This window comes from Hylobates moloch, unplaced genomic scaffold (genome assembly GCF_009828535.3).
Source record: "Hylobates moloch isolate HMO894 unplaced genomic scaffold, HMol_V3 SCAFFOLD_21, whole genome shotgun sequence".
NCBI classification, from domain to species: Eukaryota; Metazoa; Chordata; class Mammalia; order Primates; family Hylobatidae; genus Hylobates; species Hylobates moloch.
Window position 1 is genome coordinate 534023 of NW_026652296.1, and position 13736 is coordinate 547758.

Sequence of the window (13736 nt, forward strand, 5' to 3'; positions counted from 1 at the left end):
CCCGTCCCCTCCCGGCGCGCGCATTGGCCGCGCGGCGTCCACACCGCAGGCGGGCGGGCCCGGCCGGCCGCGCTCCCGCTGGCCCGCGCTTCGAGGCCCCGCCCCGGGTCCGCCCCCTCCGGGTCGCTCCCGCGCTGGCCTAGAGAGGGAGGCCCGGCCCGGCCCAGCTCCGAGGCCTCCGCCCACCCCGCGCGCCCGCGCGCCCCGCCGGGGAAGGCCCGTTCCCCACGGGCGCGCTCGCAGAGCTGCCAGAGCCAGGGAAGGGGCCGCGATTCCTTGGCCGGCTTCCCGGCAGCAGGTTACTCTTTAACGCTCGACTGCCCACCTCCCCCACCCCTTATGTAACACCAGGCTGGGTGGCGGAGCCCTCCCGTGGAGTCCAGGGTCCAAGTCCCACCCGGGGGCGGCCACCCTGCCGGTTGCGCTGCCCCCTAGGAGTGACTGGGACCCCGTCCCCGCACTGACCGGGAGTCTGGCCGGCAGGAGCACCGCCTCGGCTAGGTCCAGGCGCCCCGGGGGCAGCCAGTCCCCCAGAGCCAGAGGGGACAGCTCCAAGCCTTCCAGACAAGCCCCCCGCCCCAACCCGCCCAGCTTTCAAGAAGAGCAGGCTGCGAGGCTGGCCGCTTTCATCCTGCGGTGGCGCTTTATTTAGACGCGGGCCTTCTCTGGAGCCCGGGGAGGCCGCGGCTGTCAGAGCGGCCAGGACCTCACGGACCTCACGGGCTGGCAGCCCGGGGACCTGGGACTGGCGCTGTCAGCTGTGAGGCGGGGCTGGGCGGGGGACGGGCCTCACTCTGGAGGAAGGAGCACAGGTCCTTGAGTGTTCAGGGTGGGGAGGGTCTCCAGCCCCTCCCTAGGCTGGGGCAGCTGGAAGCAGGGGGCGTCCGAGTCCCGCACGTGCTGCTCCTGCTAGCAGGGTCCCCCAGCTCCTGGATGCTCTCATACACGTTTTCCAGGGGGCCGCTGTCCACATCCAGGGCCCTGAGCGGGAGGGTCTGGTAGGCCGGGTCACTCGCCAGGGCCAGAATCGCTCCGTGGCCCTTGGGGTCCAGCGGGTCTGTGGTGGGTCCTGGGTCCCTCCTTTTAGGCTTGCAGACCCTGGAGTACAGGACGTCCACCTGGAGACAGGAAGCCAACCCGAGGAGGGGTCAGCACTATCCAACCTGCTGAGGACCTGCCGGCCCCACCCACAGTGCCCTACCCTGGCCCACATTACCTGAGCGGCCGGGGTCACCTCAGCCTTCCCCTGCTGTGGCTCTTGGGGACTGCGATGGGTCCCTTTGCGCTTCTGGACGCGGGCATACTCAGCCACCACAGGGCTGGCCGCCAGGCTGACCCCCGGAAGGGCCGCCAGCCTCACGTTGGAATAGGTGGCGTCGAGGCCAGCGCACCCTGCGGTGGCTGCAGCTGCCGGCAGAGCCCGGGGCAGCTTCTGGTGTGGGAAGGCAGAGGGGGCTGCCTGCGGTCCGGTGATGTCCCTGGACACCTCCAGCCGGTGTGGGCGCAGGAGATCCATGCTGGCAGGCCGCAGGGCTGGGGGTGGGGTCAGGGCAGAGTTCACTCCGGGCAGGGGGCAGGAGCGGGTCTGGCCCAGGGGTTGGCACGCTGCACAGTAAGCCCCGCCTGGCCGCCCCCGCCCCGCCCTCCGCTCACCCCTGCTGCCGCGCGGGCCCCGGTGCAGCTCGTGCAGTCTGGTGTCCGACTTGCTGAGGGAGCAGAGGTGGGTCCGCCTCAGCATGGACTGGGGGCGAGGAAGGCTGGTCGGTCCCCTGCGGGCCCCACCCTGGTCCCTGGGACAGCCTGGCACTCACCGCTTCCGCTGCCGTCGCACTGCCCTGCAGCCTCGCCCGCTGCCTCCGCGCCCTCTTCCTGGGGGATACAGCGTCCTCAGGCCTTGGGGGTGGAGGTGGGGGGTGGGGGGCGGGGTCGTCAGCCTCGGGTCCAAGGCCCAGTGCAGGGGCGCGTGCCGAGCTGGGTGCGCGGACCTGCCTCCAGCCCCTTCCCGCGCTGGAATGTGAATGGCAGCCGCAGCAAGGCCCCAGACAGAACCGGGCTGATGGACCTACCTGCGGCAGGCTGTGCACAGCGCCCACAGCCAGAGGAGCAGGGCGCAGCACCCTAGAACCCAGAGGGCAGGAGGGGCCCAGGACACTGGCAGCCCCATCCTGTGAAGCCGAGGCCCTGGGGGCAGAAGAAAGGGGCACTGGGGGCTGGCCAAGGGGACCTGCGCCACCTGGCAGCCCCAAATCTGCACCTCCCGCGGCTGCGGGGCTCCTGCGTCTCCCGTTCCGGCTCTGACTCAGCACAGGAAGCCCCAAGGCCTGGCAGTCCCTCCCAGAGGTGCCCACCTTCTGGCGGGGGCTCCCAGTGAGGTGAGCTAGGGCTGCTCTGCCTGGCCCCTCCGTGTCACCATGGTAACGCCCAGCACGGCCGCGAGGAGGGGCAGGACAGCTGTGGCCACCATAGCCCAGATAGTAACCAGCATCGGGGGAGCCCCTGGGTGTGCGCCACAGGCCACAGACTCCACCTGCAGCCACCCTCTGCCCAGATATGGTCTCCTGTGTCAGGTAGTGCCCCCAAGCCGCTCGCTGCGGAGCCCAGACCTGGGAAGAGCTGGAGGCTGGTCAGCAGGAGGGACCCTGCACCCGGAGGAGCTGGAGGCTGGGTCAGCAGGCAGCAGGAGCTGCTGCTGGGGTTGCTGATGCCCCCACCCCACTTCTCTCTGGCTCTTCTTGTCTGCCAGTGTCTCTGCCAGAGGATCTGTCCCCTTCTTGGGGCTCTTAGCAGAACTTCTGTGGGTGGGGGATGCCTTACAAACAGCACAGTCCAGCAGCAGAGAGGCAGAAGCTGGGGGGTGAGGGGTGGTCTCTGGAGTTTGGGGCCAGTCTGCTCAGAACCGGGCAATGGGCTTCAGCCTGGCCGACTGACCCAGCTGCAGCCACATCCCAAGGCCTCCCAGACCCCAGCTGCCCCCCAGGAGGGCACTTGGGGACCAAGGCACTTGGGGATCTGCCCAGGCACTTACCAAGCCCACGGCCAGGGGTCCTCAGCTCTGTCTGGGGCAGGCCAGGAAGGTCTTTGTGCAGCCCTCGGCTGAGCTCCCCACCTCATCACTTCCTGCTCCTGTCGCCGAGCGCCTCCCCTGAGCCTCCCACCCTGGGCAGCAGCCACCACCGCAGCCTCACCCACCTGCTACGCCCCGCCCGACGCCTAGATGAAACGTGTGTGCCTCTAGCCCGCACTGTTCTGACAGCCTAACTCACATCCCCTGAGCAGAGCTGGCACAGAATCCCCAAACCCACAGGGCCAGGTCCGCCTGCCACGTGGTGGGCCACAGTCCTCCCGCCCGTCTCGCCCGCTGGAGCAGCACTGAGCTTCACCCATCTGTGGGTGTCAGGCAGCCTGATGGGCACCCTGGCCTCCGATCTGCCTTGATCAGAGAAGGGAAAGAAGGGAGAATGCTGGCCTCCTAGGCCCCTCCAGCCCAGCCCGTCTCTCACCACAGCCCTGCACAGACCCTTCTCTCCCCAGAGACCCTGCAGCCAGCTGATCTCCACTGAATGACACTGTGATGAAATCACTTTAATGTCCTTGCCAAGGAAATGCCCAAGACACTGGCAGGTGGGCAAGTAAGTGTCCAGATGGGACCCCGCCGCTCTGTCTCCACTCCGCAGTGTCCGCACGCCCCAGGCCAGCAGGCCGGCCCCTCCTCGGGCAACACCGGTCTTCCTGAGGCCAGCCCGTGCTGGGGTCCCTCACTTCGTCCATAGTGCTTGTGGGGTCTCTAGAACTCAGTCATCTTCTTGTGGGTGTCTGCCTTCCTCTGCTCCTGCTGCAGGCCGGCTTCCTGAGCCCGGAGCTGCCCCAGCTGGCGCTGGGCTCCTGCCAGCTTCTCCTGCAGCTGGGCCGACGCCACGCTATGCCTGCAGAGGGGCTCACCGGTCAGCGTGGGGTCCTGGGCCATGCCACCAGCCTGTCTGCCGTACCCACCGCCTGTGTGCCCGCTGCCCGTCCTCCAACATGCAGACCCCTCCTGGACTCAGCCCGCTATGCTTGGGTCAGGTGACCTCCTGCACGAATCCTGGGGGCAGGGCCACCCTGGGTTGCCCTTTGCCCTGAGCCGGGCCCCACACGTACCGGCCAGCGTTGCGGGCGAGAGCCTCCTGGATGCTCCTGATGTCCCGCTGGGTTCGCTCGATCTTCTCCTCGGTCTGGAAGAGCCGCAGGCTCAGGGCCCGCTTGGCACTCTTGCTGGCATGGTACATGTCCTTGCTCCTCCTCCCTGCTGGGGCCGCCCCAGCCTCTAGGGCCCCAGGAGCCTGGCCTTGCAGCTTTTCATTGAGGAAGTCAAACACATTCCGAGGGGGTGGGCGGCCCCCGGGCCTGGCCCCTCTTCCCCGGCACCTGGGGGGCTTGTTGGTGCCAGCTTTGCCAACCCTGGTCTGCTTCTGCAGGGTCTCCAAGCACTGGTCCAGCGACTTCCCTCGAGGCAACACTACAGCATGGATGGGCTCCACCCGGCCTTCTGCGTGTCGGCCCAAACCTGAGGAGGCACGGGGATGGCAGTGCTGTGGCTGCCGGACCCCGGGAACCCGGTGGCTGTGGGACCCCGGGAACCTGATGGCTGCTGGACCTGGGCTGTGCTGCAGCAGCCTGCCCACTTCTCCAGGGCAGCTTGTACTCACCCTTGCCAAACTCATAGCCCATCTTGGTGAGGAGTCTGGAGCCTATGCCTCGAGTGTGCACCTCCCAGCCAGCAAAGGCAGAGCTGCAGGTCCCAGAGTCCACAGCGTCCGACCCCACCACTGCAAGAGACGGACAGAGGGCAGAGGACTCTGCAGAGTCCACAGCGTCCGACCCCACCACTGCAAGAGACGGACAGAGGGCAGTGGCCCAGCCAGGCGAGAGGACTGTGCATGGTGACCCGGGCTTTGACCAATGAGCTCAGATCCTGGGCAGAGCCCCGACACCCCACCTCTTGGGCTCCGTGCTCTTGTCACCGAGGCTGCTGTGGGCATGTGACACCAGGCAGAGTGCACGGCAGTCCGCACGGCCTGCTGCACCGTGGCCCCTCCTCCACAGCCCTCTCCTGCCCCTGCCCTTCTCCACCTTCGCGGGGCTGTGAGCGCCTCACCTGCCCTCACAGAGTCCTTGGTTTGGTCCTCCTTCACCAGGGACATGGGCTTCAGAAACCACCGTCACGGATCCCTGGGTACACCTCCAACATGCAGACCCCTCCTGGACTCAGCCCGCCATGCTTGGGTCAGGTGACCTCCCACATACACACACACACACACACACCCCTCTGGAGAGCTGGACACTGCCCACCAGTTCCCATTCCCAAAACTTCCATGCTGGCTGTCTGGACACAACCTCTGTCTGCCACGATCCCAGGCACCCAGGTCCCAAGTCTCAGAAGCCGTGTGGAGGGGCTGCCCCGCTTGCACTCCAGGCCCCATCAGTTGGTCATTTTCTGTGACTTCCTTGGCAACTCCGGGCCCCTCCTCTCCCGTGGCCACAGCCACGACCATGGCCTCCCATCAATGAGACTAGCTGTTGCACCCCGTTCCTTGAAGATAAAGGCCGCCACGGATCTACCCCTACCCACACGGCCTCCCCAGACACAGCTGGCACCCTTGCTGCAGTCACACACTCTCCAATAGTTTAGTTAGATGGTTGGTGCCCTCCCCAGCCAGGAGCCTCTCAGGGTGACCCCACCTTCCTGGCTCCTGGGCTGTGCAGCTGCTGCCGTACCTCTGGCATAGCTGGAGTCACCTGCACCATCGCTGTCTGAGTCGGACCCTGTGGCCTCTGTGCGCAGTGGGGGCAGGATGCCGTCCCCCTCCACCACGGCCTCCCTCAGCAGCAGCGAGTCAAACTTGACTGTGTAGTAGCCGTTGTCCACATCTGGGGGCAGAGACAAGCTGCAGGTCAGAATCCTTGATGGCAGGTGCCAGTGATGGGGAACCACCCTGGACATCAGGAGCAAGGCAGGGCAGAGGCTGAGGGTAGGTGTGCTCATTTTGGGCCCAGAGCCAGAGTCCCAACACTCAATCCAAAGGAAGCAGGGAGCAGCCACACAGTGATAAGACATGTGGAGCCTGGGAGGGTGTTCCCGGGAGGCCCCCACGGCCAGCCTCACCGGTGATGCGTGCTGCGTGCCAGAGGCCATCCTGGTGCTTGGCCAGACACGCAGAGCCGGCCTGCAGGGAGCTCAGGTCTGGGTCCTGGAAGGGGCGCAGCTCATCCAGAGAGACCACCTGCCCATGGGAGAACCTGCAGACAGAGCCGTAAGGGGCAGGGCTCAGACATGGGTCACCGGGGCAAACAAACCCAGGAGCACTGACCCATTCACCTGGGCACTGTCCTGAGGGAGCCACACACGCATGCATATATATACACACACACATGCACATATACACACGTGTGCATATACATGCATGCATATACACGCACATACACACTCACCACATACATATAAACACGTACACACATACACACGCATACACACATACAGACCACACATGCGTACACGCACCCTTACCCACACACATGCGCACACACCCCTCACCCACACACATGCGCACACATGCACCCTTACCCACACGTGCGCACACACCTCACCCACACACATGCACACACACGCACCTCACCCACATACGCGCCCTCACCCACACACATGCGCACACGCACCCTTACCCACACACATGCGCACACATGCACCCTTACCCACACGTGCACACGCACCCTCACCCACACGTGCACACATGCACCCTTACCCACACACGGGCGGACACACATGCACCCTCACCCACACACGTGCACACACATATGCACCCTCCCACACGTGCACACACATGCACACACCCACACACATGCGCACACACCCACACACATGCACACACACCCACACACATGCACACACACACATGCACCCTCACATGCACACACGCGGACTGTCACATTCACTCACACTCATACATGCATATCACATACATCACACGGCATGCACATATACACACATGCATATACACACTCACACTTGCATACACACAGTCTCTTGGTATCCATGGGAAACCCCCTGCGGAAACGAAAATCCAAGGATGCTCAAGTCCCTTATATACAATGACATAGTATTTGCATATAACCTATGCACATCTTCCCATATACTTTAAATCATCCCTAGATTACTTGCAGTACCTAATACGATGTAAATGCTATGTAAATAGTTGTCATACAGTGTACAGACGCAGCCATCCTTTTCTTCCCCAGTTATTTTCTACTCGAGATTGGTTGAAATGATGGATATGGAACCCACAGATACCAAGGGCCAATTGTACACTTTACACACGTATGCACATGCACACACACACACACCAAGGGCCAACCGTACACTTTACAGACGTATGCACATGCACAGTCTCACACTCACACATACCAAGGGCCAACCGTACACTTTACACACGTATGCACATGCACAGTCTCACACACACACATCTAGGGCCAACTGTACACTTTACACACGTATGCACATACATCACACACACATATCAAGGGCCAACTGTACACTTCACACACGTATGCACATGCACACACACACACAGTCTCACACACATCACACACACAGACACCCGCATTCTCTCTCGGGATGGACTTGGCTGCTCCAGAATATGCCCCGTGTGCCCCATCGCCTCTGCTGGAGTCACAGTGTGGCAGCAGCCTTCTGACAGCAGCTCCCACAGCCTCACTACTGCACAGGCAGCCACAGCACCAGTGCATCAAGGCAGATGTGTTGGGGGTGTGCATGTGCATGACTGAGTCCTCCCCCAAACTAGGAGAACCTGCTTATGAAATACTGATGCCTTGACTTTTAGGTATCAGTGAACCAGTAAAATTAAAACCAAAACCAAGACACGCAGAGAGAGAGAGAGAACGAAGAGGAAACGTGGGGACAGACAGGACTGCAATCTTCAACTTTGCCAAATAAAGACATGAAAAACCAACCGCCATCCACTGCTGCCGTGCCATCGTTTCAAAAAGGAAGTTGTTTTAACCCCACAAAAGCAACTGAGGGGCCAGGCGCAGTGGCTCACGCCTGTAATCCCAGCACTTTGGGAGGCCGAGGTGGGTGGATCACGAGATCAGGAGTTCGAGACTAGCCTGGCCAACATGGAGAAACCCGTCTCTACTAAAAATACAAAAATTAGCAGGGCGTGGTGGCATGTGCCTATAGTCCCACCTACTCGGGAGGCTGAGGCACAAGAATCGCTTGAACCTGGGAGGCGGAGGTTGCAGTGAGCAGAGATTGTGTCACTGCACTCCTGCACTCCAGCCTGGAAGACAGAGTGAGACTGTCTCCAAAAAAAAAAAAAAAAAAAAAAAAAAAGAGCAACTGAGGACAGGCCTTCAACCCGTGACATGGAGCCAAGGCCGTCTTTCCAGTAGGAACGGGTGGGTGGAGCAGAGTGAGGTGGAACAGGGATTTTGTCTCATGGGTAGACAAAGGTGGCCTCATACACCTCCCCAGGCCAGGATTTTGGGCAGTTCCTTCTAGTGCCTACTGTTCTTAGGCACACAGGGCCCTGCCAATGACCAGGGGGCACCAGGGGCTACAGGACTGTGCCTCAAATGCACTACAGCAGAGACTGGCTGAAAGGAGACAGAGAACATGTTCAAAAAGAAGGGGTTAAACCCAGAGTGAATTCGATTAAATACGCCCCTTCAACACACCCACACCATCAATTAATAAAACCTCTTCTAGAATATTGGACAATATTAAAAGCCTTGAAATTTGTAAATTCTTTAACCCAGAAAGTGCTTCTATGATTTGTGTGTGTGTGTGCAGTAGAGGCTGGCTCTCTTGCCCAGGCTGAAGTGCATGGTAGGATGACAGCTCACTGCAACCTTGACCTCCTAGGCTCAAGCAATCCTCTCGCCTCAGCCTCCCAAGTGGCTGGGACTATGGGAATGTGCCACCATGCCAGCTGATTTTTGAATTTTTTTGTTGACACAAGGTCTCGTCATGTTGGCCAGGCTGGTCTTGAACTCCTGGGCTCATGTAATCCTTCCGCCTCAGCGACATGATTTTTACGGAGAATGTATGTAAAGATTTGGCCACAAGGATGTTAACCAAATATGAAAAACTTGGAAATAACCTAAATTTCTAACCATGGAAAGTAGTTAATGGCATATCCACGACGTTAATTGAAAACCAAGAGAACAGGCAAATTGATCAATGGAGCAAAGGAGAGCCTCCAGGAAGAGCCCCCGCTCACACAGAAAGCCTTGTGTGGCACAGGAAGCATCACAGATGGGGTGCAAGGAGAAAGACTATGGATTTCATAAGAAAAAATTAAAAACTGGGTTTTCATACATAAAAGATCCCAACCCAATCACCTACCTCACAGCACTGACGGAAATACATTCCAGAATTAGTAAAGACTTAACCCTGAAAACAAACAACATCTAAAACTACAAGAAGCTTCTGAGTTCCAGCCACACCCAAGTAGAGAGGTCGTTGAATTGAATCTGGGCCGGGCGCGGTGCTTCACGCCTGTAATCCCAGCACTTTGGGAGGCTGAGGTGGGTGCATCACTTGAGGTCAGGAGTTTGGGACCAGCCTGGCCAATATGGTGAAACCCCACCTCTACCAAAAATTTAAAAATGAGCCGGGTGTGATGGCATGTGCCTATAATTATAGCTACTCGGGAGGCCGAGGCAGGAGAATCGCTTGAACCCAAAAGGCAGAGGTTGCAGTGAGCCGAGATCGCCCCACTGCACTTCAGCCTGGGTGACGAAGTGAGACTCCATCTCAAAAAAAAAAAAAAAAAAAAGAAAAGAAAAAAAGAAAAAATAATCTAAAACTAGACAAAATTATCAAAACTCACTGATTTAGAACTTTTCAGAGTTCTGGAAACTGACCAAAGCTGAGAGCTCACTGAGAACAGATTCTTCTTGAAGAATGTTGGGCCTTGGGTCAGAACACTGGCAAGTCTGCAGCAGCCTTTGCACCTGGGGCTGCCCCTGGCTCCCACCTCCCGAGTCAGCAAACCTGAGTGTTTACCAGGTCAGGGTGGCTGCGAAAACCAGCAGCAGCAGAGCTGGATGTGGGACAGAAGGCAAAACCCGGGCCTCGTAGTTAAACACTTAGAAAATGGGCCGGGCGCGGTGGCTCACGCTTGTAATCCCAGCACTTTGGGAGGCCGAGGCGGGTGGATCACGAGGTCAGGAGATCGACACCACGGTGAAACCCCGTCTCTACTAAAAATACAAAAAAAATTAGCCGGGCGTGGTGGCGGGCGCCTGTAGTCCCAGCTACTCCGAGAGGCTGAGGCAGGAGAATGGCGTGAACCCGGGAGGCGGAGCTTGCAGTGAGCCGAGATTGCACCACTGCACTCCAGCCCGGGCGACAGAGCGAGACTCCGTCTCAAAAAAAAAAAAAAAGAAAGAAAAGAAAACTGACGGCCCTGATCATCTGGGGTTGTGATCCCAGCTGGAGTGAGCACTGGGCCAGCCAGATACTTAACAGGAAGACTCTGAAAATGAGAGAGCCACAGAAGGGCTCAGCTCTCCCAAAAAGGGCCTGGCTCTTGAGGAGACCACTGCAGGTGTTGGGAGCTCCAAGAGAGGCCGGGGAAAGTGAAAGCAAAGACAGAGGGGCTGGCTGAACTCATCACATGCTCTGAAACCATGTAGTGTGGTGGGGAGCCTTTTGGGTCAGGAGTGTTTGAGCACACCCTCTTGCCCAAATCCCTGGCTGACCACTACCATATGCAAACACAGAAGCAATTTCTAGGAAGCCAGACTAAAAAATAGAATTTAAGGCCGTGTGTGGTGGCTCACACCTGTAATCCGAGCACTTTGAGAGGCCAAGGTGGGCGGATCACAAGGTCAGGAGATCGAGACCATCCTGGCTAACACAATTAAACCTCATCTCTACTAAAAATACAAAAAAATTAGCCAGGCATGGTGGCACACATCTGTAATCCCAGCTACTCGGGAGGCTGAGGCAGGAGAATTGCTTGAACTCAGGAAGGGGAGGTTGCAGTGAGCTGAGATGATGCCACTGCACTCCAGCCTGGGCAGTACAGCAAGACTCCATCTCAAAAAAAAAAAAAAAAAGAATTTAAAAATCTGAGCAGAGATATCAGAGGCTGCAGGGGTGGGTGGGCAGGTTTTGCAGTTTAAGTCCAAACAACTTAACTAAAACAAACAGAACACAAGACTCAGGAAAACAACTCAGAATCCAGACATAGATCATCTGAAATATCCAGTTTTCAACAAAAAAAATTATAAGACAGGTAAACAGGAAATCATGACCCTATTTAGGAAAAAAAGCAGTTGATATAATGACTCTGAGTGGGCCCAGATGTTGAGTTTAGCAAAGACTTCAAAGCAGCTACTATAAGTAGGTTCAAATAATTAAATGAAAATATGATGGCAATGATTCAGGAAACAGGGAATCCTTTTTTTTTTTTTTTTTTTTTTTTTTGAGACCGAGTCTCACTCTGTCACCCAGGCTGGAGTGCAGTGGCATGATCTCAGCTCAATGCACCTCCACCTCCCAAGTTCAAGCAATTCTCAGGCCTCAGTCTCTGGAGTAGCTGGGACTACAGGTGTGAACTACCACGCCCAGCTAACTTTTGTATTTTTAGTAGAGACGGGGTTTCACCATGTTGGCCAGGCTGGCCTCAAACTCCTGACCTCAGGTGATCCACCCACCTCGGCCTCCCAAAGTGCTGGGATTACAGGTGTAAGCCACCATGCCCAGCCTAGGCAATCTTAAAAAAAGAAATGGTAGAAAAGAAATCAAATGGAGGCCGGGCGCTGTGGCTCACGCCTATAATCCCAGCACACTGGGAGGCTGAGGCAGGTGGATCACCGGAGGTCAAACGTTCAAAACCAGTCTGATCAATATTGAGAAACCCCGTCTCTACTAAAAATACAAAAATTAGCTGGGCTTGGTGGCATGAGGCTGAACTCCCTGTTACTTGGGAGGCTGAAACAGGAGAACTGCTTGAACCCAGGAGGCAGAGGTTGCAGTGAGCCGAGATGGCACCACTGCACTCCAGCCTGGGCAACAGAGGCAGACTCTGTCTAAAAAAAAAGAAAAAAAGAAAAAAAAATCAAATGGAAATTCCAGAGTTAAAAAGGACAATCACTGAAAGGAAATTTTTAGTGAATGTAGTGGGGAGGGCAGGATGAACAGGTGGAGTACAGAGAATGGGTAAGGTTGTGAAGCTTCTCTGTCTGATGCCACAGTAGCAGAGGCCTGTCACAAAAGCAGGATGAACAGGTGGAGTACAGAGAATGGGTAAGGCTGTGAAACTTCTCTGTCTGATGCCACAATAGCAGATGCCTGTCATTATACATGTGTCAAAGTCCATAGAATGTACACCACCAAGAGTCAGCCCTAATGTAAACTGTGGACCTTGGGTGACAATGATGGGTCTGTGTAGGTTTATGGATTGTAATAAACGTACCAGTCTGGTGAGGGAGCATGATGGTGTTGTGGGGAGGGGCTGTTGCATGTGTGGGGGTCAGGGGTATATGTGAAATCTCTGTATCCTCCACTCAATTTGGTTGTGAACCTAAAACTACTCTAAAAACTAAAGCCATGGTCAGGAGCACTGGCTCATGCCTGTAATCCCTGGACTTTGTGAGGCCAAGGTGGGCAGATCACCTGAGGTCAGGAGTTCAAGACCAGCCTGGCCAACATGGTGAAATCCTGTCTCTACTAAAACTACAAAAATTATTTAGCCAGGTGTGGTAGAGGGTGCCTGCAGTCCCAGCTACTGGGGAAGCTGAGGCACAAGAATCGCTTGAGCCTGGGAGGCGGAGGTTGCAGTGAGCCAAGATTGCGCCACTGCACTCCATCTGGGTGACAGAGCAAGACTCCATCTCAAAAACAAACAAACAAACAAAAAGCCTATTAAAAAAAAATTCAAGGCCGGGCGCAGTGGCTCATGCCTGTAATCCCAGCACTTTGAGAGGCCGAGGTGGGTGGATCACCTGAGGTCAGGGGTTCGAGACCAGCCTAGCCAACATGGTGAAACCCCATCTCTACTAAAAATACAAAAAAATTAGCTGGGCGTGGTGGCGGGCGCCTATAATCTCAGCTACTTGGGAGGGTGAGGCAGGAGAATCGCTTGAACCGGAGAGGTGGAGGCTGCAGTGAGCCAAGATCGCGCCATTGCACTCCAGCCTGGGCAATAGAGTGAGACTCTGACTCAAAAAAAAAAAAAATTAATTAGATGTACTCAACAGCAGATTTGAATGGCAGAAGAAAAAAATTTATTAAAAATTATCCAGACCAGGTGCAGTGGCTGGCGACTGTAATCCCAGCACTTTGGGAGGCTGAGGCGGGTGGTTCACCTGAGGTCAGGAGTTCAACACTAGCCTTGCCAACATGGTGAAACTTAGTCTCTACTAAAAATACAAAAATTAGCTGGCCATGGTGGTGACACACTCCTGTAGTCCCAGCTACTCAGGAGGCTGAGGCAGGAGAATTGCTTGAACCTGGGAGGTGGAGGTTGCAGTGAACCAAAAATCGTGCCATTGCACTCCAGCCTCAGCAACAAAAGCAAAATATTTTTAAAAATTTTTTTAAATTAAATAAAAATATTAAAGTATCAATTAAAATATTAAATTTATTAAAATTAATGTTTTAATTAAAATATTAAATTTATTAAAATTAATGTTTTAATTAAAATATTAAATTTATTAAAATTAATGTT

The 13736-nt window shown here is 56.5% G+C and overlaps 2 protein-coding genes across 7 annotated transcripts in view; both read right to left on the reverse strand.

The window, feature by feature from the left end:
- Positions 1-594: 594 nt before the first annotated feature.
- LIME1 (Lck interacting transmembrane adaptor 1) lies at positions 595-3176 on the reverse strand. Of its 3 annotated transcripts, none has more exons than XM_032141975.2 (6): positions 3026-3114; positions 2067-2181; positions 1812-1893; positions 1654-1741; positions 1217-1533; positions 595-1118 (listed from the first exon to the last, which is right to left on the reverse strand). In XM_032141975.2, the coding sequence occupies exons 2-6, from the start codon at positions 2162-2164 to the stop codon at positions 825-827; spliced, it is 879 nt and encodes a 292-aa protein (XP_031997866.1). In that variant the 5' UTR covers positions 2165-2181; positions 3026-3114; the 3' UTR covers positions 595-824. The 3 variants fall into 3 exon arrangements, 2 of the variants coding, with proteins under 2 accessions (XP_031997866.1, XP_031997865.1); XM_032141974.2 differs by lacking the exon at positions 3026-3114 and adding an exon at positions 2604-2683; XR_004245907.2 differs by having other exon boundaries at positions 1002-1118; positions 1654-1706; positions 2067-3176.
- A 601-nt stretch (positions 3177-3777) lies between these two features.
- Positions 3778-13736, reverse strand: part of ZGPAT (zinc finger CCCH-type and G-patch domain containing) — a 26979-nt gene continuing 17020 nt past the window's right edge. For 2 of the 4 annotated variants that reach the window (XM_032141968.2, XM_032141969.2), the window contains exons 3-7: positions 6143-6276; positions 5755-5907; positions 4686-4865; positions 4138-4543; positions 3778-3923 (exon numbers count right to left, since the gene is read on the reverse strand). In XM_032141968.2, coding sequence (XP_031997859.1) covers positions 3785-3923; positions 4138-4543; positions 4686-4865; positions 5755-5907; positions 6143-6276 — 1012 coding nt within the window. In that variant the 3' untranslated portion in view covers positions 3778-3784. The remainder of the gene's footprint in view (positions 3924-4137; positions 4544-4685; positions 4866-5754; positions 5908-6142; positions 6277-13736) is intronic. The other 2 variants (XM_032141970.3, XM_032141972.2) reach the window with 1 other exon arrangement.

What these genes read in the sequence shown, in the direction of transcription:
- LIME1 (XM_032141975.2), bottom strand. Translation starts at nt 2,164, where the DNA reads ATGGGGCTGCCAGTGTCCTGGGCCCCTCCTGCCCTCTGGGTTCTAGGG. An exon ending in GGGCCCGCGCGGCAGCAGGG is followed by an intron (nt 1,534 to 1,653) that starts GTGAGCGGAGGG and finishes CCCCACCCCCAG; the next exon opens with CCCTGCGGCCTGCCAGCATG. An exon ending in AGGTGACCCCGGCCGCTCAG is followed by an intron (nt 1,119 to 1,216) that starts GTAATGTGGGCC and finishes TCCTGTCTCCAG; the next exon opens with GTGGACGTCCTGTACTCCAG.